At 61.1% G+C, this 27,550-nt stretch overlaps 6 protein-coding genes, 1 long non-coding RNA gene and 3 other non-coding genes across 11 annotated transcripts; 4 read left to right on the forward strand and 6 right to left on the reverse strand.

Annotated features, from left to right (window-relative positions):
• Window positions 1–1,025: 1,025 nt before the first annotated feature.
• SYNGR3 (synaptogyrin 3) lies at window positions 1,026–5,006 on the reverse strand. The gene is made up of 4 exons (XM_037001750.2): window positions 4,788–5,006; window positions 2,750–2,987; window positions 2,510–2,652; window positions 1,026–2,419 (listed from the first exon to the last, which is right to left on the reverse strand). Exons 1-4 carry the CDS (start codon window positions 4,884–4,886, stop codon window positions 2,210–2,212), a joined length of 690 nt encoding a protein of 229 aa, XP_036857645.1. The 5' UTR covers window positions 4,887–5,006; the 3' UTR covers window positions 1,026–2,209.
• Window positions 5,007–6,492: 1,486 nt separating this feature from the next.
• On the reverse strand, window positions 6,493–9,816 carry GFER (growth factor, augmenter of liver regeneration). Of its 2 annotated transcripts, none has more exons than XM_017647545.3 (3): window positions 9,318–9,816; window positions 8,760–8,953; window positions 6,493–7,913 (listed from the first exon to the last, which is right to left on the reverse strand). In XM_017647545.3, the coding sequence occupies exons 1-3, from the start codon at window positions 9,813–9,815 to the stop codon at window positions 7,751–7,753; spliced, it is 855 nt and encodes a 284-aa protein (XP_017503034.3). In that variant the 5' UTR covers window position 9,816; the 3' UTR covers window positions 6,493–7,750. The 2 variants fall into 2 exon arrangements, with proteins under 2 accessions (XP_017503034.3, XP_036857647.1); XM_037001752.2 differs by having other exon boundaries at window positions 9,324–9,581.
• Window positions 9,817–12,112: 2,296 nt separating this feature from the next.
• Window positions 12,113–14,293, forward strand: NOXO1 (NADPH oxidase organizer 1; the record flags this gene model as incomplete). The annotated part of the gene is made up of 5 exons (XM_037001803.2): window positions 12,113–12,386; window positions 12,711–12,879; window positions 13,026–13,207; window positions 13,296–13,377; window positions 13,635–14,293. Coding segments are annotated over 5 exons (1,107 nt in total), but the record flags the coding sequence as incomplete, so codon positions are not given.
• A 1-nt stretch (window position 14,294) lies between these two features.
• TBL3 (transducin beta like 3) lies at window positions 14,295–20,565 on the reverse strand. The gene is made up of 22 exons (XM_017647542.3): window positions 20,416–20,565; window positions 18,915–18,966; window positions 18,737–18,832; window positions 18,605–18,652; window positions 18,352–18,493; window positions 18,169–18,253; window positions 17,916–18,086; window positions 17,756–17,831; window positions 17,578–17,671; window positions 17,312–17,493; window positions 17,085–17,226; window positions 16,927–16,985; window positions 16,740–16,843; window positions 16,120–16,267; window positions 15,806–16,036; window positions 15,662–15,732; window positions 15,425–15,581; window positions 15,297–15,355; window positions 14,922–15,025; window positions 14,760–14,831; window positions 14,515–14,673; window positions 14,295–14,435 (listed from the first exon to the last, which is right to left on the reverse strand). Exons 1-22 carry the CDS (start codon window positions 20,454–20,456, stop codon window positions 14,326–14,328), a joined length of 2,403 nt encoding a protein of 800 aa, XP_017503031.1. The 5' UTR covers window positions 20,457–20,565; the 3' UTR covers window positions 14,295–14,325.
• A 1,131-nt stretch (window positions 20,566–21,696) lies between these two features.
• Window positions 21,697–23,857, reverse strand: RNF151 (ring finger protein 151). The gene is given in 7 exon segments (XM_017647541.3): window positions 21,697–21,854; window positions 21,857–21,951; window positions 21,954–21,992; window positions 21,995–22,175; window positions 22,607–22,706; window positions 23,007–23,097; window positions 23,100–23,857. Coding segments are annotated over 7 exon segments (744 nt in total). The 5' UTR covers window positions 23,218–23,857; the 3' UTR covers window positions 21,697–21,734.
• Window positions 23,858–24,908: 1,051 nt separating this feature from the next.
• Window positions 24,909–25,450, reverse strand: LOC118969001 (uncharacterized). The gene is made up of 2 exons (XR_005056886.2): window positions 25,228–25,450; window positions 24,909–25,006 (listed from the first exon to the last, which is right to left on the reverse strand). It is a non-coding gene; the product is annotated as an uncharacterized lncRNA (long non-coding RNA).
• Window positions 25,053–25,178, reverse strand: LOC118969002 (small nucleolar RNA ACA64). The gene has a single exon (XR_005056887.1). It is a non-coding gene; the product is annotated as a small nucleolar RNA ACA64 (small nucleolar RNA).
• A 148-nt stretch (window positions 25,451–25,598) lies between the features above and the next one.
• RPS2 (ribosomal protein S2) lies at window positions 25,599–27,534 on the forward strand. The gene is made up of 7 exons (XM_073214359.1): window positions 25,599–25,778; window positions 25,864–25,953; window positions 26,250–26,357; window positions 26,610–26,783; window positions 26,864–27,023; window positions 27,235–27,326; window positions 27,413–27,534. Exons 1-7 carry the CDS (start codon window positions 25,602–25,604, stop codon window positions 27,491–27,493), a joined length of 882 nt encoding a protein of 293 aa, XP_073070460.1. The 5' UTR covers window positions 25,599–25,601; the 3' UTR covers window positions 27,494–27,534.
• Window positions 26,413–26,546, forward strand: LOC118969531 (small nucleolar RNA SNORA64/SNORA10 family). Its single transcript, XR_005057451.2, has one exon. It is a non-coding gene; the product is annotated as a small nucleolar RNA SNORA64/SNORA10 family (small nucleolar RNA).
• On the forward strand, window positions 27,048–27,174 carry LOC140844126 (small nucleolar RNA SNORA64/SNORA10 family). The gene has a single exon (XR_012122378.1). It is a non-coding gene; the product is annotated as a small nucleolar RNA SNORA64/SNORA10 family (small nucleolar RNA).
• Window positions 27,535–27,550: the final 16 nt, after the last annotated feature.

Genomic DNA, 27,550 nt, shown 5'->3' on the forward strand with positions numbered 1-27,550 from the left:
AGAGCCACGGTAATACTAGGTGGCACTTGAGTAGCGCTTGCTGTGTGACAAGGCTTGCCCTTTATAGCTCTACATGTCTTTGCATGTACAGCTCCTTACATGTGCACACGTCACCCCTCATCTCACCCTGTGTGATAGGACTGTAACGGTTCTATTGCAGGCTGGGTGGGGAACCTGGGGTGTAGACAAGCTGAAACTTGCCCGAGATGACAAACTGTGAACATGGCAGCGCCAGCATTCCAGCTCCAGGAGGCCGTTAATTAGCAATCTTAGAAATGAAAAAGTAACTGAGATACAGATCCCAACAGACGGGCTCAGAAGTAAGTAAGACCAAGCTGGGGAAATTCCAGAGAACTCACTGGCCGTGAGACGCGGCTCTGGATGCTGCGTGCTGCACCTGAGGGGAGTCCTAGGACCAGAAGGTGGTGAAAAGGGGACGTTTGTAAAAATCATAATTTCTTTTCCAGCACTGAAACTGAAGAAGAAAAAGAAAAAAAAAAAGCACTAAGCATGATAATTTTTTAAAGACCCACATCTGGACACAACAGAACTTAAAACAAAAAAAAGACTAAACATTATTACCAAGAAGAAACCTACAAAAGAATGTGAATTATCGTGGTTCTCATCAGCAGTACAGGGTCCTACAAGAGAAATACCTTCAACGTTCTAAGGAAAATGACATTTACGTGCCCTGTACAACTATCCTTCAAAAAACATGGGAGTAATACAAAGATTCGTCTACATCCACAGACTGATGAACTTCTAAACATATTCCGATATTCCAACAAGAAATATTTACTAGTCCTGCCATTATAAGAAGAATAAAAGAGGTGGGGGTCTCCCGAGCATTTCCGAGAGTCTGCTCTGAGCATATGTGGTGGGCTCAGGGACCTGGGGTCCCCAGAAGGCAGGCATCAGCCTGGCCCCCCACCTCTTTGCCCCTGCCTGGATTCTGGGCCCCGGTACCACTCAGATCCCAGCCTCTGGCACTGGAAGGAGCAGGGGTAGAAATGATTCCACAAGTGTCTTGGCCACAGTAAACTCACTCACAGTCTTTATTGTAAAGAAGCTGCAGTTGGAAGATGGGACACTGAAAACACACAATCACTGATTGTTCTTTCAGAAGAGGGAGGAAGAGATCCATATATACAAAAGTGTAAACATGTTCACTTAAATATCCACACATAATCGGTCTATGCTACAATGTACAGGGTTGTAACTCAACTGCAGCTCCAGAGGGAGGTGTCTGCCTGTAAGAATGAAATGTGGCAACCACACTTGGTATTGAAAAGCCAGCTTTGAGCAATGCATGAATAGCTAAGCAGAAGGACCTCAACTTTGGGCTGGGCCTTAAAACAGGGTGTGGAGTTAAGGGACTGGTTCTGGGAGCCAAGGTAAAGGGGTTTGCACAAAATTGCATCTCTGGGGTGCCATGGACAGTGTGACCTCTGACCTCTCCTTGAAAGGAGCTTGTCTTGCCAGGCACCTGGGTGCTCCCAGACTCCCTGTGGCTTCGTTGAAGGGCTTGGAGAGGGCTGGTGCCCAGGCCTGCAGCCATGTTGTGTCTTCCTGGCCAGAACTGCCCATACCTGGGCAGAGGCTACAGACAGAGGGGCTGCTTACGGGGAACTATGAGGTGAAGCCTGAAGACATGACCACAGCCACAACATGGCCAGGGCCAGGCTATGGAAGCAAGCCTATGAGAGGGCACGGGGAGGCTCCGGGTGAGCCACCGTCAAGGGAACAAGGACCGTCATGACCAACAGGGATGTGGGATGGGTAACAGTGGCCACTCTCCCTGGGTCATGGCATGGGGAGGAGCAGTGGAGCAGTGCCCCTGGGGATGGGGCAGCCCTGCACCTGGCTATGGAGGACAGCTGGACCCCTGATCCCAGAGCAGACAGGTGAGACCCAGACTGGCTGGTGAGGAGAATGGCCACCTGATCAGGCTAGTCCACTAGAGGTTAGAGGGTAAGTGTCTAGGGCTGTGCATTCCCCTCCTCAGGACCTCAGGCCCAGGGCCAGCAGCTAAGCAGAGATCAGGGGAACTTGGGTGGGCACAGTCCAGTCACCCTGGGGGCTATCTCCTTTGGCCTCAGATGGTCCACACTGACCACCCCCTCTGTCACTGGCACTGGACCTAGAGGCCCTGCGATGGACCTTGCATTGATGGGGTGGCCTTCCAGCCATGGTCTGGGCCTGGTGGCCACTAGTAAGCTGGCACCTGGTACCCTTTGGGGCTGGTGTCCAGCGTCTCAGTGATGGGAGGGCTCTGGTAGGTCTCGGTGTCCTCTATGCTGCTGCCTACTGGGTAGCCGGGGTAGGCCTGGCCCGCCCCAGTGCCCAACTGTTCGGTGGCAAAGAGCGACATGTCGGTGCCCAGGCGGAACCGCTGCAGGGCCTTCACGGTGAGCGCCACCTGTGGGGAAGCCCGGGGTCAGCGGGTCGACCCCCAAAGCCGACGCCAACCCGCCCGGCCCCGCGCCGCGACCCCTGTCGGCGCACTCACCCAGCTAAAGATGGAGAAGAAGCTGAAGGCTATGGCGGCCCGCGCCGCGTCTCCCGCCTGCGCTGTGCCGGGCCCGGGCGCCGTGCGCTGCCACTGGTTGGTGAGGAAGCAGAAGCCCACGAACCACAGGAAGGACCAGAGCCCTGCGGACCGGCGGCCGGGTCACGCGCGGGGCCGGGGGCGCTGCCGCGGCGAGCGCGCCCCGCCTCCGCCCTCCCCGCGCGCCCCGCCCCTGCCCACCTGAGAAGCCCAGGTCCAGGAGCACCGCACGCCGGCGGTCGCGGACGCTGCTGATCTGCTGGAAGCGCGCGTCGAGCAGCAGGAAGGCGGCGCAGGCGAGGAAGGCCCCGAGGCCCAGCGCGACGCCGAAGCGACAGGCGCCCGCGTTCGCATTGAAGACGCAGCGCAGCTCGGGGCCGCTGTCGGCGTTCACGTAGCCCTCGTTGAGGATGGGCCCGAAGACGGCGATGGAGAACACCTGCGGGCGGCGGCGGGCGGCGCTCGGGGCCCTGCGTGCCCCTCCTCTCCCCGCCGAGGCCCGGGGCTCCTTTGAGCCCGCGGGCGCCCACGCCCTCGAGCCTGTCCCTGAGTCTCCCTGCGGCACAGGGCCCTCCTCCAGCGGGGGGTCCTCGGGCACACCTCGCTCAGGTGTTAGGAATTATGGATAACGCGCATCACTTAGCATCTACTATGCCCAGGCACCGTGCTCAAAACCGCTCCTTGACGCGCGTGCGCTCACAGAATCCTCCCAGAAAACCATAAGGGTGCCATTGTTCTTATCCCCCTTAGAGATGGGTAAATCGGGGCACCAACAGGTGAAGTGACCTGTCCAGCATCACACGGCTGATAAGAGACGGAGCTACCAAATTGGGTCCTCCGCGTGGGGTCCGTAGTGTCTCCCCAGGGCCCACTCAAGAGTTGGGAACAGGAGCCTTCGCCTGGACCAGTGACTTCCACACTGGACCCTGGAGCGGCAGGTGTGGAGCCAGAGGAGAGGGGCCGGAGCACAGGGCGGGCAGCGGAGAGACCACTGCCTAGAGCTGTCCTCCAGCCCCCGAGTAGAACCTGCTTTCAGCATTTTGGGGCCCCTTACCCTGTTTCCTAGATGCCAAAAGCACTGTCAGGAACAGCTCGTGGGGTGTTGGGGACAGAAATAATGCCCACCCAGCAATCTGCTCTCGGTGGCACTGGAGGGATGGCCGCCCCGCGGGACTGGCATCCATTGATCTCATCCATGAGTGTTTGGGCCTGCTGCCCTCGAATTGAGTCAAACCCCAGCCCCTGTGCCCGGCGGGCTGGAAGGCAGGTAGGAGGTGGACCGCTGTCATTTTTAAACCACACGCTGTTCTTTTAGCTCTGGGGAGCCCTGTGTTTCTACAAAAAGACCCCCAGTTCCAACTTCAGTTCCCTCCTTACCACCCCTGCTCCCAGAGACTGCGTGGAGAGAGAAACGAAGGCAAAGGACAAGGGCACGTCCCCCCGAGAAGCCTGCAAGGCGGACCAGAACTGGGGCCAGACACGGGGTCATTACTTCCTGGTCTGGCCACTGGAAGACCCAGGCCCCCTGCTCCACCCTGTGTACCACCCTCCTGGAAGCCCCGCTGGACACAACCTTGGACAAAACCTAGAACTCGGCAGCCCACTTGCCACCTCTCCCTGCAGGACAGGCGCAGGCCACGGGACTACGGATGCCCCGGGAGGCCAGGCTGCCTCCAGATCCGCCCCTCCCACGCCACCTCCAGGAAGCCCTCGCAGAGCAGAGTCCCTTCAGAATGCCCCACCCAGAGGGGGCCCAGAGCGCTCCCCCGACTCACAGTCGCGACTGGGCTTCTGGGAAAGGGCCAGCTCCTAGCTCCCTGCGAAGGAGGCTGGAGGGCGTGTGCGGGAGAAGCAGGGGGGGCTCTGCTGACCCTCTTGGCTCCAACAGCCCCCTCCTCCTGCTGAGGTTGAGGGCCCAAGCCCCTCGCAAACCCCGTCCCCGCTTCCAGGTCGTGAGAACAGGGAAAACGGAGCGAGGAGCTACGAGTTAGACCTAAGGAGGAATTCGGGGGCGGGGGGCAGCGGGCGGTGACCTCTCAAGGTCCCCGGCTGTCCCCGCCGGCCCCTCCCCCGCCCGCAGGTGGGCGCGCCCGGCCCGCTGACGTCACCCCAACCGGCGGCCGGCGGGGGAGGGGCCGGCGAGGAAGAGGACGGGGCGAGGGGCGAGGGGCGAGGGGAGGCGCAAGCGAGGCGAGGCCAGACGGGGTCAGGTACGAGGGCGGGGCCCCGGGCCACTCACCCAGGACGCGACCCGCAGCAGGGTCTGGGGCCGCCGCGCGAAGCTCACGGGGTCCAGGGCGGCCCCCGCGCGGCCCGCGCCGAACGAGGCTCCCTCCATCGCCGGCCCGGGCGGGTCACGTGCCCCTGGCGCCCTCTGTCCGACTGTCGGTCCGACCGGCCCCGCCCGAGGCCGCTCAGGACTGCAGCTGATGCTGCCGGTGCCGCCGCCGCCGCCTCCCGGGAGCGCGCGCCGGCCGAGGCGGGGGCGCGCAGGGCGGGGCCGAGCCCGCGCCCCCCACTGGCCCACGCGCGGGGGCCGGAGCCCTCCCGTCCGCCCCTCCCGCCTTCCACCCCCAGCGTCGCCTTAAGGCGGCAGGGTTGAGATGGAGACCACCAGCCACCAGGTCCCCATCAAGGCGCACGAGGGGCTGGGACGTCCACCGCCCCTCATCAGGGGAGTCGGACACTGGGCCCAGCCTTTTCAGTAGATGGACGGATGGACCTGGCTCCGCTCCTCGGAGCAGAACCGTCTCCTGTGCACGGACGTCACCAGGCTCAAGGGCTCCTGCGTCTTCGCCCAAGCTCAGGTAAGGGGAACCCAGGTCCCCAGCCCTGGTCTCTGCCTGGACCAGAGAAAGGTTACTGGAGCCTTTCCCACGACCCCCCAGTGCACCCCAGCTTCTCCTTTAGAAGGTTCTGGCCTGACAGGGAGAATGGCCTCTGCCCCAGGAGCACTTGTCCAGGTGGGCAGCATCAGGGAGAGCTGGAGCCTGTCTGCTCTTTTCCTGAGCCGCAGGGGCGCTCAGTGAGCTCTCCAAACTCCTGGGTCGCCCTGGCTGGTGGCTGTTTAGTTTGGGGTGGAGCGCTGGGGAGAACATCAGATGGGGAGTTTGGCCAAGCTGGGGGCCCTGGCTGCCCTGAGCCCCTCCCTGCTGGGTCTCCCGCACAGACCCCAGGCCCTGGTTAGCCAGGGTCCCTTCAAGCACTTCCCTGCCAGCTCAGCCTGGCAGTGGCCTGGTGACTCCTGTTTCTGTCCAGGGCACTGATAAGAAAGGAGATTTGCAGTGCCCAGTGCTTGATCACCAGTGGAAGTAGGGACTGTTTTTACCCCGTTTCAGATGGTGAACAGGCAGGCCGGTTGAGCTGCTCCATCACAGAAGCGAAGAGCTGGGCTTCAAACCCAGGTCCCTGCAGAACGCTAATATGGACAGCAGGTGGCGCCCGCAGCCCCTGGGAAGCTCCAGGCAGGGCAGGTGTGGCCAAAGGTGCCACCAGCCAGTCTTAAGGCAAATCCGTCGCACTGCATCCAATCCTGTCACCTCTTACCTGTCAGCTACAGTTCCCCACCTGTCTCTGCACCACCCACTTCCCCCTTTTACTGGATCATTTCCATCAGCTTTCTTCTCTCTCAAAACAGACCTCCATGTTAACCTCATTTCCTGCCACGGCTGTCCCACAGCTCTTCTCTTTAGTCCCTCTGGCAATCCAGACACTGCCGTCCGCACCCTCCTGGGAACGCTCCGGATCCGACCTCATGTTCCTCCTACTTCATAGGCCCTTTCTTATCGCCGCTCTGGGGCTCCCTCCCCCTGGGCAGCCCGAGAGGCCCCAGGGCGTGGTCCTGGGCTCTTCTCCCTCTGAGCTCGGTGCTGACAGTCTGGGCCAGAACTTTCCCTTGAACCAGAGTTCCATTTGTCTCAGCCTGGATGCCACGGAAAACAGAGTCTGAGGCAAAGTTGAGCTTTATTGGGGGTGGGGTGGAAACTTCAGGAAAGGCAGAGTCAGGGAACAGGGAAGTGAGGCCGGGCGGGAGGGCCAGGGGTAAAGGCGGGGGTGGTCCCGCGCTGACCACAGCTCTGTCAGAGAAGCTGGCTGCTTCCCCAGCACACGGGTGACTCGGGAAAGGCCAGAGAGCAGCCCTGGGCCAGGAACAGTTCACCTGGGGCAAGGCCGCAGTTTCTCTGCTGGGCGCCTGGCCCCTCCGGAAAAAGGCAGCTCCCCTGTGGGGCCAGGTGCTGCAGGTGCACAGGGGGCCATGCCAAGGGTTGGCCCTTGCCCAGAGCAGCTTCTCGGCCACATGGTGCCTGGCCATGCTGCCTCATTCTAGCTCAGCAGCTGGAGGGACCTTTCAGAAGTACACCTCACCATTCCTGGGCTCCGAATCCTCTAAGACCTTGTCACAGGAGCTGGAGTTAGAAACCACATCCTTGCTGGGGCCTCAAAGACCTCGTGCCATTTGAGTTCCCCTCACTTCTCAGCTCCAGAAGCTTGGTCTCCTTGCTGTTCCTGGAATGTCCACTTCTGCCTTGGGACCTCTCCCTGCTCCCGAGGAGCCGGAATGCAGACCCGCAGCAGCAGCTGAGCACAGAGGGGCAAGGGCAAGCCCCGCCCACCACTGTAGGTCCCGAAACAAACACAGGCTGAAGCCAGGCCCCCCGTCACTTCTCCAGCATTTTTTCTTCTCAACGCCCTGAGGAAGGTGGCCCCATGAAGCCTGACAGGTGCTGTGGTACAGCTGTGGAAGACATGTGCCAACAGGGCGCAAGTGGCAGGGTCGGTGTGTTCTCCCTGAAGTGCACACAGCACACAGGCTTGCAGGCTACAGTCCCTGCAGCTGTTGCTAGCTACATGGGGACACAATGCAGGGCAGGGGAGCCAAGCCAGGCCTGTCGCCTTCCTGTGCAGTAAGTGGACACCAGGGTGTGGTGCGAGTAGGAGGCTGTATCCTGAATGGAACAGACAGCCTGAGCTGCTCCCACCTCCTTCACCTGCAGTCCCACAGGTCCTCCGCTGAGGAGGAGGCCATCAGCGTGCCTATCAGGGTGGGTGCAGTGGGTGTGTCTACTTGGCCAGTGGCTGGGGACTCAGACTAAGAGACATAGGCTTGGGCTCTACACACTTTAATGAGGGCCCCATCCCTCTCCCACTGGGCCACGTGCAGTGGGCCCTGGCCAGAGGCCCCACAGGCCCCAGTGCCACCATCTAGTCACATGAGCCATCCTTCCAGCCATCACGCCAGCGCTCGTCCACCTGCGAGCAGTCGAAGTCTGGCTTGCCTAGCTTGCGGTTCACCTCGTTGTGCAGACGGCATAGCCACTGGGTGAGGTTGGCCCGCGTGCGTGTGTCTGGCTGGTTCCTGCATATCCTGCATGGGAGGAGCACAGGGAAGATGGGGTCATGGTCCCACTGCCTCTGCCCCACCAGCTTGTCTGTTCCGTCCAGGAGGAGGGCTGGGGCACTACTGTGAGCTGCACCCAGGAGTGCCTCTATGCTCTGAGAGACAGCAATTCCTAGGCCAGGGCTGTCCCTGCAGCATCCAGGCAGCTAGCCCTGCTGAAATCCCAGCCTGGGGAGCTTGGCAAACCCTGACAGAAGCCCAGAGCAAGACAGTAAGGCACAGACGAGACAACTTTACAACCTCATAACAATCAAAAAGCCTCAGCCCAGCATCCTTGGCCGGGGGCAGTATGTAAAAGGGGTGGGGCCAGCACAACTGGAAATCAGACCTGTTTCATAGCACCTGCTGCCCTGGTGCTTCAGCTCAGCCAGGCACCTGGTTCTAACGGCCCAGACTTTCAAATGCCACAGGCTGCCCTGCCCTCCACATCCATCTCAGAAACCCCTAAAGGTGCCAAACAACATCTCTTGGGCTTTTCAGCGAAGAAACAGTGGCTCTGTAAGTCAGGCAAAGTGGAGGCCCTTAACCTGCCAGAGCCTCCAGAGCCTCCATCTGTGCTAAGCAAGGGCCCTCATGGCGGAAGCCCTCCCTGGGAGCCTTGAGGCTGCGAAAAGCGCAGCCCCAGGCAGCTGGGCTTCTGAGGAGAAAGGAGAAACTGAGATGACCCAACCCCCACTCTGCTGGCGGTCCCTGTTTTCACCAACCCTCTGCACCTTATTTCTCTAGGCTACCCTTGATGACATCAGCAAGGGGCCCCAGGCCAGGCTCCAGGTGGGCGCTCTGCCACCTGCAGACAACGCAGACTCAACTCACCTCTGCCTTATGTCTTCAGCACACTCTTCACACGGGTAAAACTTGGAAAATAAGTGTATGAATTGGGCCATGTCTTGCTGCTCTTCTGGGGTAGGCAGGTCGGGGTAGTAGGCAGCCAGGGTGTGGAGGACAGCCCAGCTGTGGCGGCCCAGTTCTTCGCGATCCTGAGGGCAATCTTCCCTAAACTTGTCCCGCTGCGGAAGGAGGCCGACCTAGGGTCAGTTAAGTCTCCCGGCCAGAAGTCTGCAAAATTCCCTTTTTCTGCCCCAGCCAAAGACCCACTGACTCCGGACGGAACTACTGCGGCCGATCAGGCCCACAGACGGCTGAAAGCTGGAAGGCCGGAACTAGCTTGGGGTCAAGGTGCAGGGACAGCCAATTCTGGGGGGCATAAAGCTGCCCAGTGTGGGGCCCGAGAGACCGCCTGGCTTGGGCCTCGGAGGTCGGCCCGAGCGCCTGGGAATCACGGGTGGGGGCCGCGGGCAGGGTGCGGGCGCGCGCCGGGCAAGGGGTCGGCAGGGCTCGCGGGCCTCTGCGGGAGGTGGCGTCCCCGAGCACCTGCACCTTCTGCTGCGACCGCATCCACGCCCTGAAGTCCACGCAGGCCCTGCAGGGCCGCCGCCGGGAGGTGTCCTCCGCGACTTGAGAGTCGGAGGTCGGGGCCCGGGCTGGCGTCGGCGCCGAGGCGGTGGCATCTCTCCGCCCCGCGCCCCGGCCCCGCGCGTCCGTCCCCAGGTCGTCCATCTCGGAGCGAGCACCGCCGAGTAGGAAGGAGAAGAAGCTCCCACCACGGAAGCGCCCTTGCTCGCCGGGCGCCGCCATGCTGCCCGCGCAGCGCCTGCCGGGCCGGCTCGGTCTCCAGGCCGGCGCGCGCGCCCCCGCCCGGGCGAGGCCCCCGGAGGCGGGCGCGGAGGCGGGGCCTGAGGCCCGGGTGCTGGGCGCGCCCGACCTGCGTTCGTGGCGGCGCCCCCGCCTCCTCCAGCAGAAGATCAGTGTGTTGCGGAAGGCGCGCCGCGGCCGAGACGAAGTCCGTGGTGCTTCCCGCGACGCCCCCATCGTTCCGCTCAGACCGGCCCGCGCGCCCGCGTGCCCGCGTACCCTCGGCCGGGGGCGCGCCGCCATACAACGCGGGGAGGGCCCGTGAGCGCATAGAGGCCGGCGCGCGTGCCCGCGGGTCCGCCCCTTGGCCGGGAGCCTGGCAACGCGGGCGGGGTGGGGCCTGGCCCGGGCGGCGCGCTGCTCGGCTCCGGGAAGCGCGGAGCGGCCCCGGGCACTGCTGCGTCCTGCTGTGCATTGTCTCATTCCGTGAGTGTGTGTGTAGCTGCTCATCTGTGCCCTGTTCCATGCGCGGGGCAGGCTTCACAGACCGCTGGGCAAGACGGAAATAAAATAAAGGACCTCCCAACAGACGTTCACTTACAAACTGTGGTGGGGGCCAGAACGGGGCGTGGTGAGTCCGGAGGCCCCCCTGAGGCGGCCACAGGTCCGAAGGGTGAGGAGCCATCTGGGGACGGCGATCAAGGCCAAGGCCAGAGGAGGGGAGGTCTTGGACCCCTGCGTGGGCAGAAAGACCAGTGGGGACGGGACCTGGGGAAGGTGGTGGGGGCAGAGATCCGGAGGTGGGCAGAGGCCTAAGACCGCGTCAGCTGTCCGGGGCTGGGAATTGATTTGAAGGACCGGGGGACGGTGCTGGACAGTTCTGGGAAGGGCTACCCTGACCTGATCCCATTTGTTTTGCAAAGGCTCCTCTGAAAAGAGGATTTCATGGAGCAAGTGAGGAGCACAAGCGAGGAGGAGGGGCTTGTTGTAGGTGTCTAGGTGAAGGATGAAGAAGGGGCTACGGCCAGGGACATGGGAAAGGACGCAGGGTGCAGGGGAGTGGGGCAGGGCCACGTAGGGGGCCCACCATCCTTCTGTGGCTCTGGTCGTTGAGTAACTGGCCCTTCCCTAGCTTCTCTCCCCTGTTCTCCAGGGGAGCAGGGTCAGGGTCTGTCCTACCCTAGATGCTGCCAGGCCAGCTGTGCCCTCAGCATGACCCCCAGTAAGACTGGAGAGAGGGTGACAGGTGGGCTGCAGGCACTCTGCAAATCAGGCCCATGTCACCAGGTGCTCACTGTTGTCTGCCTTCCTTGTTATCTGTGGTGCAGGCCGCAGCTCACTGAATCTAAACCAAGATCTGTTTCTTGTTATCTCTACCCCGTCATCGCCTGGCACCAGGGCCGACTTGCCCCAGCGACCTAGAGTAAAGCATGTTAATCACTGTGTCTAGAAACTTGTTAACCCACTCGAGAATGTGATGCCTGATCAATAAACATGAGAGGTGCCTTTCCAGCACCACTCTCGAGCTGGTGTGCCTCGAGTCCCCTGGCTGGCCCGCTCAGGTCTTTGATGCCTCATCGCGTCGCCTCCTTTACCTGCAGGTCGGAGACGGGAGGAGGCCGACAGACCGCTATGAGCCGGGGTTGGGTGGTGCTCCGTGAATCTCCCCTATAAGCAAGCAGTCCAGAGATGTGGGGAGCACTTGGCATGTCCTCTATTACAGCCTTCCCTTCACCACTCTGGTGAGTGGGAGAATGGTCACTTCCGATCTCAAAGTCTGCATTTGCAGTAAATTGATGTAAACATGAATTTAGAGATGGCTCTCAAAACAGTCCTAGTCACCACCGCCTCCACCCCCCAAGTGCCAGTGACTGCAAGGCTGGACCCTTTTCATCCTGCCCGTCACCCACCACGGAGGAACCTGTAGTATGAGGTCTACCCTTCTCCAACACATACAGAAAAGCTAACATAATTCTCTGCTTAACACAAATGCCTTCCTCTGTGACTTGGGGACACTTACCTTTCCTCCAATGTTGGGACTGAGCCAAAAAAAAAGTGTTTAAAGCCCTTAGCACTGGGCTGTGGCTCCCCAATGACAACAGCAGTGAGCTCCCAGGGAGTTCAGAGGCGGAGCCACGGATGCGCCCTGACAGGAGGGTCCCACTAGTCCCCGCCCTGCCCGGGGGTCGGGGATGGGGGGTGGGGGGAAGGAGGCACGGGCCAGGCCCGCAGCACTTCGCTGGCGCTCCTCCCCCCTCCCGCGCCGGCCTCCAGCGGGAGGGTCCGGGCCAGCAGTCCCAGCCACACCACCGTCTCTGCCCCGCCTCCCCCTTCCCCAAGCTCCGTGCTCCTGTCCCTCCAGCCAGACCCTCAGCTTGGGGTGCAGTGAGGAAACTGAAGGACCCAGGGGCAGGGCAGCACGGCAAGGACCTGGCAGGTGTGGGGCGTCCGCGGGGAATTCCGACCAGTCTTCCGGGTGCCCCCTTCCTCCCTCTGCGGGCAGGGAGGCAGTGGGACCCTTGGCAACATCCTGACGGCTGCAGAACCCCAGGACCGCGACCTGTGAGCCCGCAGCGGTGGCGACCCCCCGGCACCCGGTGTCGCTGCGCGCATCTGCTCTGGTGCAGACAGCGCGGTTCCAGGTACGACTTACTGGGCCCCTGCCCGCCCCAGGGGGAGGGAATAGTTCCCGGCCCCTCCGAAATGCCCCAGCCCTTCCTCCAACAGACGTTCGCCTTCTCTGTGCGCTGGTCCGACAACAGCGACACCTTCGCGCGCAGGAGCTGGGACGAATTCAGGGGGCTCCATGTGAGTAAGCGCGGGGACCCCGGCTTCCTCCTACGGTAGGGCTGACCAGGGACCCCGCCCGAATGCCCGCCCTCGTGCCGACAAGAGCTTCCAGTCCCTTCCGTCCGGAGCCCCACGGACTCTGAGAGACCAATATGCCGGCTTCCGCCTTCAGAGGACGCTGAAGGAGGGCTTCCCGGTGGAGGCAGGCCTGCTGAGGAGATCCGGCCGCGTTCTCCCCAGGCTTCCCGGTCAGGCCAGCCAGGGACCCCCGGCAGCGGCGGGCATCGGCCGTGGGGGGTGTCCCGATGGGAGTCCCACGGCCCGCCCCCGTCGCGCCCGCAGACGCCTTGCTGCCGTTGCGCCGAGGGCGCGTGGGCCGCGGCTTGGAGCACCTGCGGCTGCTGGAGGACTATCTGCGGGCGCTGGTGGCACGCGTGTCCCGGAGCCCGGCGCTCACCGACTTCCTTGAGCCGCACGCCCTGGACCTGGAGCCCGCCCTGTCTCCTGGCAGGTGCCCGACCTGCCCGCAGCTCCGCGGAGGAGCAGGGAAGGGCCTATGAGGGGCTGCGGCGGGGGGCGGAACTGGTTCAGGAGGGGTGGCAGGCCGATTCGCACACTTCCCGCTCACCTCCTACCTGCACCCGCTGCCCTCCCCAGCCTGGTGATCCTGCCCGCGCCGGAGGAGCCCCCTGCGCACCCCGCAGGCAGCCCTTCCATCCGTGGCCTGGAGCCCCAGAGCCTGTGCTGCCTGCAGCCCTTCCACACTCAGCACACGCGGGGTCGGCTGTTCCACGCGCAAGCCCAAGAGGCCCTAGAAGTGCTGCTGCGACACCCCTCAGGTGGGGCACAGGAATCTAGGGGCTCGTGCTTCTGCCGTGATGCCAGCGGGCTTCCTGATCTGAGGCCCCATGCCCCTCTTGCGCACAGGATGGTGGCTGGTGGAGAACGAAGGCTCCATACCTGAAGGAGGCAGGCCCGGGCCCAGAGGCATGGCCCCTACGAGGCAGTGGTATCAAACTGACCCTCCTCCTCACGCCCACCACCGGGCACTGCGCAGCAATGCGGGGCTACAGGAACCACCTGAGCTGCAGTGGGAGGCCTAGGGACTAGGTGGCAGGGGGCCTGTAACAGGTGGTGGCACCCACAGCGAGGGGCAGCCCCATGGTTTTGTGTGGTCAATTATGTTAGTGGAGGACCTGGAAGGGACAGAGAGCTGTGGGCCCTGGCCTCTGGTCCTGTGGCAACGCCTTAAATGTCCACTCCCAGGGTCCCAGTTCTGTGCTTCCCGGGCCTACGAGAGCAGCAACGCGGACGAGCTTTCGGTGCCAGCGGGGGCACGTGCCGACGTGCTGGAAACCTCAGACCGTGGGTGGTAGCTGTGCAGGTGCGTGAGGGTGGGGCTTTGGGGGGCCCGGCCCGCACTGGTCTCCTCCCTGCTCTGCTGCTGAGGCCTGACTGGCTGGGTGCGGTCCTGGGCGTCTCAGGGCCCCACCTCCGGGCTGACGGCAGTGCCGGCGAGGCCGGAAGGTCCCTGGAGTCCACACAGGCCACGACCCTTACCCCTGCCGTGCCTGCCAGACCCATGCTGAGTGTTATTCAAAGCCGCTGTTGTACCATTACCAGGAGGGCGCTGGGGCAGGACCCAGAGGGTCAGGGACCCCCTTGAAGGTGTGTGGAACCAAATGGGGGGCCCTGCTGTGCACCGTAGGGCGTGACTGGTAGCAGCCATCCCATCCCATCCATGCTGGGTGGGAGAGCACCTGAGGTGGGGGTCTCCAGCTGGTACCATTTCCCCCCAGTAAACCTCTCCTGATGACCCACTGCAGTCCTGTGTGAGGGGCCTGCTGGATGCTGGCCAGGGGCAGGGAAGCTAGCCAAGGCTGGGGCCTGGCACCTGGGGTAAGACAAAGCCCAGACACAAGAAGCCGGGGTGGAAAGGTACACCTTTCTATATGTTTTAGAGAGCTGCGGGGGCGGTGTGGAGGGTGGGCAGCTTCATGCTGTGCCACAGGAAGTCCAGGAAGGTGGCCGCCTGCAGTGTCCGGCCAAGCCGCTGGAAGTGCCGCTCTGGGGAGGACAGGGCTGTCAGGGCTCCATGGAGTCTGGCAGGGCTGCTCCCTACCACCCAGGGCAGCTGCCCACATACCAGTGTAGGGCAGCAGGGCCTCCAGTGAGGCCCGCACACCCTCATAGGCCAGCAGCTCCTCTGGGGCCTCATGCCTCAAGAGCACACCCAACACAGCCTGGGCTTCGTGGCAGTGCCTTGAGTTGGTGTTCCACGTGACACAGAAGCGCAGCAAGGCCTCTGCAAGCGACAGGGAGAGTCAGGCGTCCCCCAGACCACCCTGCTCTTACCAGGCCATTGCCCAGCTCCACATGCCCACCCCAAACCTTTCTGGTCTCGCCGCAGTCGGAGCACAGTGGCTTCCAGTTTCTCGCAGGCCTCAGGGTCCCTCCGGATGGCTGTGCAGGGGAGCGAAGATTGAGCCTGGGGAAGGGGCACGGCAAGCCCAGGGGACCCTCTGCCCAGCCGGCCCCCAGGGCAGCACTGACCCTGGACCACAGTGAGCACGGTGTGTGGCCAGTCCAGGGAGATGGCCAGGCCCAGCGCACGCAGGTACCTCTTCTCGTGGAGCAGGTTGTCTAGTTCCTGCTGCCTAGCCCGGAAGAAAGGAGAACAGGGCTGCTGGGGGCCTGGCCAGGACTGGCGACAAAGCCACTGGGGCGCCGCCCTGGGAGTCAGCAGCCAGGGCCTGAGCACCCATTGGAGATGGCTGTCACCCACCTCTAAGCCTCAGTCTCCCCATGCTATAAAGCAGGGGTGATGCAGATACCCGGCCCCAGGAAAGGGATGGCACTGATGCACAGGTCATGCCAGACTTGTGGCGGCACACATGATGAGGGCTGAGTGGGGAGCCCCAGACTCACTTGACCAACTGTTCCTCCCGCTTGGCCTGCTCCTCTGCTTGCTCCACCTCGGTCACGTCCTGGGGTCAGATGGGTCAGATTGGCACCCGTGCTGCTGAGCCCCCCACTCGCTCCCTGAGTCCACACACCTTCCAGAGGATGATGCAGGAGTCGCTGGCACCAGTGAGGGCACGATCATCCAGCCGGCTGCAATGCAGCCCCCAGACCTTGTCCTCATGGGCGTCCAGCGTCCTCACACACTCGTTGTTCTTGATGGTCCAGAGCTTCACAAGTCCGTCAGAGCCTCTGGGTTTGAGATGGGGAGGGGCTTCAGCACTGGGGCCTGTCCCTCAGCTTCACCCGTGCCCTGCCGCCAGCCCACTCACGTGGACAGGAGCTGTGTGCCGCGGCTCACAAAGGCCACCTTCAGCACGGAAGCATCGTGCCCCTCGAATGTCTGCAGGGAAGGGAGGAGGAGGGCATAAGATATCACCGGGTGGGGGGCCAGGCTTAGGGCAGGGGTGGCTTACCTTGAGGCAGCTGAAGTCCTGCAGTGCCCAGAGCTTGATGGTGCCATCGGCTGAGGCTGTGGCCAGCACCTGGTCCATGGGTGAGAACTGGACACACCAGAGGCCACGCCGGTGGCCCGAGAAGACACCTAGCAGTTGGCACTGTGGCAGGGCCCAGAGCTTGGCCGTGCGGTCCTGTGAGCCTGTGGCTAGCAGCTTGTCATTGGGGGCAACGGCCACACTGTTGATGTCCTGGTGACAGGAGCACGCAGCAGCTCAAACCCTATCCAGTGGGGACCCTGCCACACCCCTGCCCCAGCATACCGTACAGTCACCTTGTCATGGCAGCGCTGTGTGACCTGGGCCTGGAGGAGGACAGGGCCACTGTCTGGGGCTAAGCTTTTGGACAGCAGGGCGCTGGGGAGAGGCCACAGCTTTACTGTGCAGTCCTGGCTGCCCGTTACCAAGAAGGTCTCCTTCAGCCTGAGGCCCAATTTGGGGGGAGGGAGAAACACGTGCTGAGCCCCAGCCAGTCCTGTCTGCCAGTGCACCACCGCCCAGGCATGTAGGACCATAGTCTAGACCAGAGGGACTGCCCCAGGATGCAGACAGTACATGTCATCCCCCACCACTGGGACCACCTGCCTGCTCTCCAGCCTGCACCCACCACCCTTGGTCCCACCATACCTGGTGATCTGGTGTCACCTTCTCCACCTGGGTTTGTTCAGTATCATTCTTTCTGCCCTGTATCCACCCAGTCCCAATGTTACTTCCAGAGGAAACCCCCCCCCCACTGGTGCCTGGGGGAACCCCTGGCCCGTTCTCTGTTCCATATCCCTGGGCTGGGGCTTTGAGGAACAAGGCCAAAGCCTCCCTCTGCATCTCCCTGAGCAGGGCCCCCATCAGCAGGGCCTGGGCCTCTGAAGCACCACTGACCCCAGTCCTGGCCCGCTACCTAGAGCAGCAGATGGCACCCACGCTGTGTGTGTGCCCTGAGCCCTGAGCCACACGGGTCACCTCGCCAGCCTTGTTCATCCTCCAGATGCAGATGCTCTGGTCCTAGGGATGGAGGGGTTAAGGAGAGGGTGGGCTGGGCTTCCCCACCCGAGGACCCGTGGTACCACACCTCTTAGGTGCCTTACTTTGGCACAGCTGGCAAAGAGCCACCCCTTCCGGAACACATCCAGAGCCAGGACGATGTCTGGGAAGAAGTGGAGGGGAAGTGGTCAGAGATCAGTTACGGCAAGTGGGGACAATCAGTCCAGGCTGGGGTCTGGTAGTGTCAGCCTGGCACCCTCACCTGTGTGGCCATGGAGAATCTGGCAGGCTGACGTCTGCAACTCAAACACTTTCAGGCAGGGGCTGTTGGAGGCCACGACAACGTGGGAGTCCTCGGGACCGAGAAACCGGACGTCCAGAACCTCCTCACTGTAGCCAGCAAACTGCAGGGCAGAAGGGACACAAGCCAGACCCACATGAGTGGAGGGCCAGTGCCCCAGCCGTGGGCAGAGCAGGGGCAGCACCCACCTGCTTCTGTAGCTGTAGGGAGCGAGCCTCGTACAGTAGCAGGTTGTGGTCGGCAGTGACGCTGAGGACCAGGCCAGCGGCGGGGACCAGCGAGCAGTGGGTCAGCTCCTGCCCGGGGCCTGGCCGCCGCTGCTGTGTGTACACACACTGCCCCGAGGCTGCCTCCCATACACGCAGTGCGCCTGTGCGGGGACAGGGGCTGCTGGGATTCAGATCTGCATGCCTCCCCCGGCCCCAGCTACCTGCCCTGGCGGGGCCCCGCACACCTTGGTCGCCAGCTGTCAAGAAGTGCAGGCCCGTGGACGTCACACCCAGCTCGGGCGCCAGCTCCTCTGGCAGCAGCACTGCGGCCTCCACGCTCTGCGGTTGAGAGGGTCAGGAGGCAGCAGCCCCCACCTCCCTGCCCGGCCCCACTCACTGGCCCCGGTCCCTTGCCACCCCCACCTCAAACACTGGCACGGTCCTTGTTGCCTGGTGGGTCCGCAGGTCCCAGACAACGCAGATCTTGTCTCGGCCTGAGCTGGGGGAAAACAGCCACGTCAGTTTCCAAGTCTCAGCTGCAGCCCCCTCAACCCCTGCCAAGGCTGGGCGGCCAGCTGCTAACCTGAGCATGGTCTGGCCACCACCAGTAAAGGTCAATGAGGTGACAGTACTGTAGTGGGCAGTTAGCACCGCCAGGCACGACCGGTCCTGGAGAGACCACACGCGTATGGTGGCATCTATGGATGAGGAGAAGAGCAGCAGACGTGCAGGGTCCGGGTGGAAGGCCACCAAACTGCAGGCAGGTGGGGTGGGGCAGGTGAGCTGTGCCACCCTGGTCGTGTTGCCCTGCCCGCCCGCCCTCCACTGGCACTCACTGTACAACACCCGGCGAGCCCCGAAAGTGGTGTGTCCCGTAATGCCGCACAATGTCCCAGACGCGCACAGCCCCGTCACAGCCACCTGTGGGGACGTGTTTGAGGGGAAGGGACTGGAGTGCCAGAAGTCCCCTGCCGCTGTGCTCTCCAGCCAGCACACCCACCCGGCCAAGGGGCCTCTACCTGTGGCTAGCAGCGTGGAGACGGGGTCAAAGGCCATGCTGGCCACAGGGGCTGTGTGTACTGCCTTCCACAGGCGGCTGATGCTGCCCTCTCGCCAGGCCCACTGAGCCAGCAGCAGTGCCCGGCTGGCACTCACCAGCACCTGGGGGAGGATGCATTTCAGCTGTGGGTACAAGCACGGCCACCCATCCTCATGGACTCAGAGTCTGGCTGGGAGGTACTGGAGCCCACCTCCTGTCCCTGCTGCACATACCGCATCATCGGGACTGAGCACGAAGGCAGTGATGTCCTCCTGGTCCTCCTAGGAGCAAGAGAGGACACATGGAGCACCAGGAGAGCAGGCTGCTCTCCATACCAGTCCCTCACCTGGCTCTCCCCAGCTCACCTGCTCCAGGCTCTGCAGCACAGCCCCTGAGGCCACGTCCAGGATGTTAACTCTGGTACCACAGACACAGAAGAGGTGCTGCCCAGTCTGGTCCAGCTGGAGACAGAGGGGTCTCAGCCAAGGTAACACTCTGCAGCCCTTGCCCACCCCACTGCTCTGACCCTCCTTGAGCTGGTACCTGCACCTTCCCGCCCTTGTAGAAAGGCTCGATCTTGCGCTCGACAGCATAGCTGGAGGGAAGACAGGGAAAGAGAGTGAATCGCCCACTGCTGGGTCCCCAGTGCCCAGCCCCATGCTGCGTGTTCTCCCAGAGGTCAGTGCAACAGGCCCTTGCCCTTGAGGAGTTTCTGGCCGGCAGCAGGGATGCGCGTGCAGAGCGGAGGTGCTGGTGATGAGCTCTTCTCGTTGTTAGCTACAGTGGGTGTTGGTACCCCCATGCTACAGAGCACCTGGCCCAGAGCTGGGCACTGATCTACACAGCACAGCCAGTCCCACAGCCCAGTCTCCCCGGAGTTCCTCCACGATGGAGAAGACCAGACCCTGGGGGCCCCTTACTGGCCGTGGGAGGCCAGGCCTGGTACCACAGCCAGGAGCAGCATCCTCAACATCTGCGCCCCTGAAGCCCAGCCTCCCTCTTCCCCAACCCTGGCTCCCTCCTCCATCTCCAGCCTGGCCTGCATCCTGCTCCCCAAGCAGCCTTCACTTCTGTGGCCTCGTGCTGGCCTCTTCCCTCCCTCTTGGCTGCCTCCATGCTGGTCCCGGCCACTGCACTCTCACATCTGGCTGCCGCTCCAGCCTCTTCTCCAGGCCCCTTCCCACTCTCTCAAATCCTGCTACCAAAGGGGCCTTTTAGAACATAACTGTTCACGTCAGCACCCTGCCTTAGCCCCCCTCCCCCTTACTTACATGTTTTGAAGACTGCCTGGCTAGAGGAGCCTCTGCTGCCCCTTCCTGCCTCACACAGGCTGCTCCTGGTATGTGGCCCGTGCTTCTCTTCCCAAAGTGCAATGGCATCTGCCTTACTTGACTGGGAGAAGCCTGACTGCCAAGTTGAAAGAGTCCTTCAACCCCTGAACCACGTACCACCCAGCAGGGGTGCTCTTGGCACAGCCACCTGCCTTTGTTAGTGTCCGTCACAGCCACTGACAGAAATGTCTTGTCTAATATGCGACCATCGAACTGTGCTCCACATGGCGGGATTACTCTGTCCCATCCCAGGCATGGCGCACTTAGATGTGCAACAGAGGCTTGGGTGTTGAAAAAGCACAGGACTCAAGGGCCTCCTGGCCCACTGCGCACGCACCGCTCTTCCGCTCCCTGGAGAGGAGGGAAGCAGGTGCAGGCTCCCCAGGTCCCGCTGCCGTCCAGAACCAGGCTCGACTTGTGCTCGGTCCCGCTCCTTCCTCCTTTGGGATTTCTCGTCTCCACCCCACCCCCACCCCCAAACTGGCTCTCAGTTTAAGTCACCGACGCTGGCTGTGCCCGGCGGGGTTCCAGGGCCGCCTCTCGCACCTTAAAATACTGCGGCTGCTACGACCCAGCGAGCCAGTCAGTGCTCAACCCTCACCCCTACCCAGACCTGAATGGGCGCCAGCTCCAGGGCGGGCGCCTCCGCTGCTCCCGCTGCAAACCCGGCCCCCTCCCCGGGTGGCGCCCGCAGTCCCAGCGTCTTGGCTCACTTAGCCTTGAAGCGACTCGCTCCCAGTGTGGCCTCCGCCATGCCGCCGCCGCCGCCGCGTGAGGGCGTACGCCACGCCACTCCACAACGCAGGCGCACTGCGTGGCGTCACCGTCGGCGACTAATGCGGCGTCACCAGCCCAGTACGACGCCATCTTTGCTGTGGGCAGCGGCTGCTGCTTCGGGAAGCGGAAACTGGGAGAGGTGTTTCCGGCCTGGAGGGTGCGAGGTGGGGCAGTGTCGAATGGACTACGGCGATGGAATAGACTGGTGGTGGAGTGGGATTGCCAGTTCTCCGGCCTCTTAATGAAAGTCTGAAAAAGGCACTCGTAGGAAATATTTGCTAGTTATCCCACGACCCCTGCCGCCTCAACATTCTGGGATTTGAGGGCAGGCACGATCAGGTGCGGTCAGTGAGCAGATGGAGGTGGGAACAGCGCACTGCCACCTGCTCACCGCTTGGTGTGAGAAATAACGCCATTAAGTGAATAAAACCAGGTAATCTCAGAATGGCTAAAGTATTTAGTGAGCACATTCTGTGTGCAAAGCCCTGTTCTGGGCACTATAGAGAAGAAAAAACACCAGTGTTCGAGTAGTGCGCACGCCGGGTGGGTTAAGGGTTGGACGGGGGAAGAGCAAGAAAGTCAAGATGGGTAAGTGATCAGTGCTGTGTAAAGGGTAAGTGTGGGCAACGGGGCGAGAGGCGTGCAAGAGCTGCAGTTTTAAATGGGTAATGGAGGCGGCTTCGTTGAAATGACACCTGAGCAAAAACCTGCAGTTGGTCAATCAGGAAACCCTGGGGCTCCCTGGGGGAACATGCTTCAGGCTGAGGAACAGCCAGGGCACAGGCCTGCGTTCAGGAGCAGCAGAGGTTGGTATGGCTGTAGGGAGTGAGGAGGCAGGAGGTCAGAGATTACGGGGGTTCCTCCTGTATCATTGTGTGGATCTGGCTTTTTCTCTTGAGCCCTAGGTTTTGAACTGGTTGTACTACTGGTTATGAAGCTGGTAGCCGACTGGTAGAAATTAACTGGGAAAGACACTGAGGATGATCAGTAGAAGCCTCTGGGAAGAGACATTTGAGTGAAACCTGCTCAGAGCAAGGGGAGGAGCCTTGGGCAGGGGAAGTAGCCAGTGCGAAGACCCCGCGGTGGGAAAGTACTTGGAGAAGTCAAGAGAAAGGCCACAGCAACCCTGCAGGGGAAGGAAGTAATGCCGGGAAGGCGGGGCGGGCTGTGGGGGAGGGGGAGGCGCAGGCAAATGTGACAAGCACAGAGGTGGTGGGGCGGGCCGGACCTGGGCTCCACGTTTATTTACTCTCTATTACAAGGTATCTTGGCCCCGGGCTCTCCACAGCTCAGCCCCAGTACTGCCTTCTGGGATGGTCTGGGCTTCCTGTTGCGAGGAGCCCATGAGCAAGGCGTCGTCCTCCTCCAGGAAGTCTCCAGCTGCGCCAGCTGCCGGTGAAAGAGGTTGATGGTGCGGTGCACCTTGCTCATGCGCCGCAGCACGCCCAGCCCTAAGATTTGGCAGCCTGGAGGTGGGCACGCCTGGAGGGGCCCTGGGTGGCCCCACAGCCACGGAGCAGCGCTGCTGGGCACCATGCTGGCTGCGCTGCCGGTGCTCAATCAGGGACCCACGCGGCACCCGAGCTGGGCAGCCCTCGTTGGGGCAGGCCATCAGCTCGAAAGGTCATGAGTCCTGGTGCTCTTTGTGATGGGCCAGGGGGAACGTCACCAAGCAGCCAGCTTCAGCGTTCTTGCACTGCACTGGGAGTGGGAGAGAGCACCTTGTGAGCTCCACTGTGAGGGCCGTGTGAGGGGCAGCCCAAGACTCGGAGATTGGTTAAGTATGGGGCTAGGTGGCTCCTGCAGGTGGTATGTTTACCAAACTTTTTAAACTTTAGTTTCCCCATCTATATAATTAAAGAATAGTAACACTTTATCCTCTTAAGAATTCTCTATAATCCCCGTTTTACAGCTGAGGCCCTAGGGGCTCAGAAAGGTAATTTGCCCAAAGTCACCAAGCAAGTTAAGTGGTAGAGATGTGACTAAAACTCAGCCAGGTCAGACAACGCCAGAGGCGCCAGTCTGAATGGTAGGCGTAGAAACCCTTGGTTCTGAGGGTGGTGTCTCCTTGTCCCCTTCCCAGGCTCTGCCCCAACACCCCCAGTGGTGGGACTGGGTGCTTCCAGCTAGCCTGACTTCTAAGTGGCCAATGATCTTCCAGAGTTTATTCACACGGACTACCTTTTTCCATTTTACTTCTTTCCTGCAGTATGGACAGGTCTTTTGTCTAGGAGGCATGAGGGTAGGGGGTAGGGGGTGTGTTGGCAGTGGCGAGGAAGCAAGCAGCAGTAATGTGCCTTCTCTCCAGCTAGAAGAGGCATGAGAGGGTTTTATAGGGAGTTCTCAGCTCTGACGCTTGCTTGGGTCAAGGGTTGCAGAGACCACAAGATGGACTGACCCATATTTTAGTGTCCCAGTGGATTTGACAGCTGAATCTTCTGACCATCATGACCCAGTGCTTCCTGTTCTGGGCCACAGGAATGGCTCTCAGCCCTGTCCTCCCAGCCTCTTGGGTACCCAGTAGCACCTGAATAGCCAGCAGAGGATGCACTTCTTGCAGATGTGGCTGCATGGCAACCTCACTGGGTTCTTGAGGACCCCATGGCAGACAGAGCACAGAAGTTGCAGTTGGGAGGGCTAGTGAAGAGGTTGAGGTCATACACACCACTGTGTAAGACAAGGCTAGCATCAGAGCCTGGCTGGGACCAGGATCTAGCCCCCTGTGGGTTGCCACCCATAGATCATTCTGTTTCTATGGGAATTGTTTGCCTCCCTTGGAATCTGGTGCAGGCCGCAGCTCACTAAAACTAAACCGAGATGTTTCTTACCGCTACCCCCTCATTGTCTGGCGCCAGCGACGACTTGCCCCAGCGACCTAAAGCACGTTAATCATTGTCTAGAAATTCGCTAACCCACTCGAGAATGTGATGCCTGCTCAATAAACATGAGAGGTGCCTTTCCAGCACCACTCTTGAGCTGGTGTGCCTCGAGTCCCCTGGCTGGCCCACTCAGGGCCTCGATATCTCATCGCGTCGCCTCCTTTATCTGCAGGTCGGAGATGGGGAGGAGGCCAACAGCACCCCCCACTCCACATGCCCGGAGGGAGACCAGGGAAGCTTTGGGTGGGGAGATGGGCCATGTGAGGACTCCCTACTGTTGATTTGAGGGGGCAGCTGAGGTTAAGATCTCCCTTGACTACAAACCCCCAGCTGGAGAAGCTGGCCTTGGCCTCGAGTCACACCTGGACAGAGCCTTCTGAAAGATTTCCTCCTCCCATTGTGAACCTGTAACCCACTGTCTGCCCCTTCTGAGGAATGGGGTCCCGTTCTAGGCAGATCTCTGGAGTCAGGCACAAATCTAATGGCCAGAGTCCAGGACCACTCACCATATTTGTCTTAGATGTCAGCTTCACTGATTCCTGGGACTCAAGAGCCTCCATTTCACAGCAGGAGTGGACTGACATCACAGTGGCATTGTCCAGCTCAGGTCAATCACAGCCCTGGTCCAGGGCCCTGTGGGACCCTGCATTATCTGCATTATCTGGCTCTTGCTCCCCTCTCCAAAGGGTCACAGAAGAGGACAGAACAGCATGGACCAGGGACAGGACCCTTGGAGCCCCTGCCTTGGGGGTAGCTGAAAGGCCAGGAACTAAGCTTCTGGGAGTTGTTTCCCCAAGGGTGAGGCTTCAGCAGGAACTGTTTCCCTGTCCTTCCTCAAATACAGTGCTGCCCAGGTGGACAGACCTCCAAGAGCTCAGAGGCTTTTGGCATCGATCCATCTCAAGTCTCTTAGGACCCATGGTGCTAGCTCTAAGTAGACAAGGGACGTGAGGGCCAGATTCCATTTAGCCCCTGGTACCACAGTAGGGAGGCCTGGCCTGTGGGAAAGCCTTCCAGGGCATCTTCATCTTGGCGGGCCTATGAGAAAAGGGGAGGGGAAGTCAAGTCTAGTCTGTGAAACCAGCATGTAGGAATAAACGACTGCAGGTTCAGTGCTATGGGAGTAGCAGTAGGAAAGGAAGATGAGGTCAGAGGGTAGAGAGTCCCAAAGACCCTAACCCTGCCCCAAGAGCAATAGCAGCCACAGCAAACGTTTGAGCTATGGACCTTGCACTCCTGTCCTTGCCAGTGGATTGTGGCCCAGACTCACTTGCCTCCAGCTCAAGACACTTTGCTGAGGTAAGGTATGAGGTGTGATAGACCCATCAGGGTGTCAAGCCTGGTTCTACCACTTAAGGAGTGTGGGACCTTAGGAGTCACCTGCCGACCTCCACAACTCAAGTTCTACCCCTGGGTGGCACCCACAGCAGAGGCCAAGTACAGGAGGTGTGCCACAAGGACCTGCCCTTCAGAGCACACCTTGGTCTCAGGGCCAAAGATGCGCTTTCCCGGCTGATAGGCGGGAGCCCAAGAACACCCACACACAGATGAACTGGTTCCACCCACGGCTTTATTGCAAAATGAGGGCTGAGAACCCCTCCTCCGCAGTCCTGGCCGCGACGGTCTCGGGCTTCGGCAGACCGGCGTCCTGTTAAAGGAAGATGAGGTCAGAGGCCGGAGCACCGAGCAGCGGCACGTGTCGGGGCCTGGGTTTCACCTGCCCACACGGCGGGGCGGGAGGCGAGCTAAGGCCCCGGTGGCTCTAGGCGCCGAATCTCACCCACGGCCACGGCCAAAGCAGCAGGTGATTTTCAACCAACGCCAACTCCCCCTGGCAACACTCTCGCAGAGCGCGAGAGACGGACCTACCTGCAGTCCTGCGAGGTGCGGCGCGGCGCAGGTACTTCCGGCCGCTCCGGCGCACGTAGATGGCCAGGCAGCCGAGCGCACGCGCACGCCCAGCCACTCACAGGCTGTTTTATAGCGCTCGGAGCGCTCGCGATCGGGGCGGGGCAGCGAGAATATCGCGGCACTTGATGTGATACAAAAACCGCCCTGTCGCGAGGCCTCATCCTTCTTCTCCGGAAAACACGTGAGTACCGCTCTGGCGGCGCCGAGCTGCTCGGACGGCGGGGTTCGCGGACATTGTGGCGTTTCGGGAGGGCGCGCCCGCCCCGTCGGAGTACCGGTCCGGTCAGCTCGGGTGTCAGGGCCTCACTGATTCTTGTCTTCCTTCTCAGCAAATGGCGGATGACGCCGGTGCTGCGGGGGGGCCCGGGGGCCCCGGGGCCCCCGTAATCGGAGGCCGCGGCAACTTCCGTGGAGGCTTTGGCAGCGGCGGCCGGGGTCGGGGCCGCGGCCGGGGTCGGGGCCGGGGCCGTGGCCGCGGAGCTCGCGGAGGCAAGGCCGAGGACAAAGAGGTAAGTCCGGGCCAACCGCGTGGGACGGGCCCGTGGACGGTGCCTGGCAGGCGGCCCTGGTCACCGGCGCCTTTTCCCCCTGCAGTGGATCCCTGTCACCAAGCTGGGCCGCCTGGTCAAAGATATGAAGATCAAATCGCTGGAGGAGATCTATCTCTTCTCGCTTCCCATCAAGGTAACACGAGGGCCCTTTGTCCCTGGAACGGGCTTTGGGCAGGTGGGGTCCCAGGGAGCTTTTTTCCTGGGGTGGAGGGATGAGATCTGCCTTTGAGGGGCTCCAGGCTTCACGTTTGAGAGGTGGTGTGGTGCGTGGGTGTCCCACGTCTGACACTGGTTTTCTGCCTAGAGAGTAAAGACTGGATGAGCAGCTCTGTTTGTTGAAGGGCACCCAGTGACGTGTGGTTGTGGATGGGCATTGTTTTAATTTTTAAACTCGATAAACGTATTTGCCACGAATCTTTTCCCTTGTAGGAGTCTGAAATAATTGACTTTTTCCTGGGGGCATCTCTCAAGGATGAGGTCTTGAAGATTATGCCTGTGCAAAAGCAGACCCGAGCTGGTCAGCGGACCAGGTTCAAGGTAGCCCAGTCGTCTTGTGCTTTTCTGGGCCGTTTCTTTTGAGGGGTTTTGTGAGACTCTCTCAGCTCTGCACAGTCACACTAGTTGACACACGTGTGACTTTCGTAATGGGGAGAGAGAGAAAGGAGCTCCTCAGGACCTCAGATTGGCCTTATGGTGGCTACTCTTCCCTTGAGGAGCACGACAGGCCCTGGGTGGTAGTTACTGTTGGTGTGCAGGCTAGTGGCTCACCAGCCAGCGTTCTCGTCTTAGGCGTTTGTCGCCATTGGAGATTACAACGGACATGTTGGCTTGGGTGTTAAGTGCTCCAAAGAAGTAGCCACTGCCATCCGTGGGGCCATCATTCTTGCCAAGCTCTCCATTGTCCCTGTGCGGCGAGGCTACTGGGGGAACAAGATTGGCAAGCCTCACACTGTCCCTTGTAAGGTAGGTGGGTGATGATGAGTGGTGGGCCCTGTAGTGGTGCAGACTCCAGCCCCATCTCTTGTTTCCTCCACCATTTCCAGGTGACTGGCCGCTGTGGCTCTGTGCTGGTGCGCCTCATCCCTGCCCCCAGGGGCACTGGTATCGTCTCTGCCCCTGTGCCCAAGAAGCTGCTGATGATGGCTGGTATTGATGACTGTTACACTTCAGCCAGGGGCTGCACGGCCACCCTGGGCAACTTTGGTAGGTGTCCCACACACAGGCTGTGGCCTCTCGGCTCTCCTCAATCACTGTGTGCTTGGTGTACTTTGAAAGAGAGAGAGGGAGAGTAATGCCTTCCTAATGCTTGGCAGACTGGCCCAAAGTGGCCTCTCTTCCTAGGAGTGCAACAGCTGCCTGCACGTGGGGTGTTCAGTGACCCCCCACCAACCGTCTTATGCTCTCCCTTTTCCAGCTAAGGCCACCTTTGATGCCATCTCCAAGACCTATAGCTATCTCACCCCTGATCTCTGGAAAGAGACAGTGTTCACCAAGTCTCCATACCAGGTACTGCCTGCCCTGCCGCCATTTTACCTAGCCAGGTGTAGAGGTGGTATGTCCAGCTGCAACCAAAGCGTTTTCTGTCTTTTTAGGAATTTACTGACCATCTTGTAAAGACCCACACCAGAGTCTCTGTGCAGAGGACCCAGGCTCCAGCTGTGGCCACCACATAGTTTACTACAAGTAAAATAAAGTGAATAAGTTGCCAACTCAATAGTTGGTTTTTGTTT

The sequence above is a fragment of the Manis javanica genome, chromosome 10 (assembly GCF_040802235.1).
Source record: "Manis javanica isolate MJ-LG chromosome 10, MJ_LKY, whole genome shotgun sequence".
In the NCBI taxonomy this organism is placed as follows: domain Eukaryota; kingdom Metazoa; phylum Chordata; class Mammalia; order Pholidota; family Manidae; genus Manis; species Manis javanica.

Excerpts from the sequence above, each read along its gene's own strand:
- SYNGR3 (XM_037001750.2), bottom strand. The coding sequence starts at position 4,886 with ATGGAGGGAGCCTCGTTCGGCGCGGGCCGCGCGGGGGCCGCCCTGGAC. Across the intron at positions 2,988-4,787 it reads TGCTGCGGGTCGCGTCCTGG|GTGTTCTCCATCGCCGTCTT; the intron begins GTGAGTGGCCCG and ends CGCCGCCCGCAG. Across the intron at positions 2,420-2,509 it reads TCTTCTCCATCTTTAGCTGG|GTGGCGCTCACCGTGAAGGC; the intron begins GTGAGTGCGCCG and ends GCTTCCCCACAG.
- GFER (XM_017647545.3), bottom strand. The coding sequence starts at position 9,815 with ATGGGGGCGTCGCGGGAAGCACCACGGACTTCGTCTCGGCCGCGGCGC. Across the intron at positions 8,954-9,317 it reads GGTCGCAGCAGAAGGTGCAG|CGGGACAAGTTTAGGGAAGA; the intron begins GTGCTCGGGGAC and ends CTCCTTCCGCAG. Across the intron at positions 7,914-8,759 it reads GCTGAAGACATAAGGCAGAG|GATATGCAGGAACCAGCCAG; the intron begins GTGAGTTGAGTC and ends CCTCCCATGCAG.
- TBL3 (XM_017647542.3), bottom strand. The coding sequence starts at position 20,456 with ATGGCGGAGGCCACACTGGGAGCGAGTCGCTTCAAGGCTAA. Across the intron at positions 15,026-15,296 it reads CGGGAGGAACAGTTGGTCAA|GCAGCAGGAACTAGACAACC; the intron begins GTGAGTCTGGGG and ends CTTCCGGGCTAG. Across the intron at positions 14,832-14,921 it reads CGTGCTCACTGTGGTCCAGG|CCATCCGGAGGGACCCTGAG; the intron begins GTCAGTGCTGCC and ends TCCCCTGCACAG.
- RPS2 (XM_073214359.1), top strand. The coding sequence starts at position 25,602 with ATGGCGGATGACGCCGGTGCTGCGGGGGGGCCCGGGGGCCCCGGGGCC. Across the intron at positions 25,779-25,863 it reads GCAAGGCCGAGGACAAAGAG|TGGATCCCTGTCACCAAGCT; the intron begins GTAAGTCCGGGC and ends TTCCCCCTGCAG. Across the intron at positions 25,954-26,249 it reads TCTTCTCGCTTCCCATCAAG|GAGTCTGAAATAATTGACTT; the intron begins GTAACACGAGGG and ends TTTCCCTTGTAG.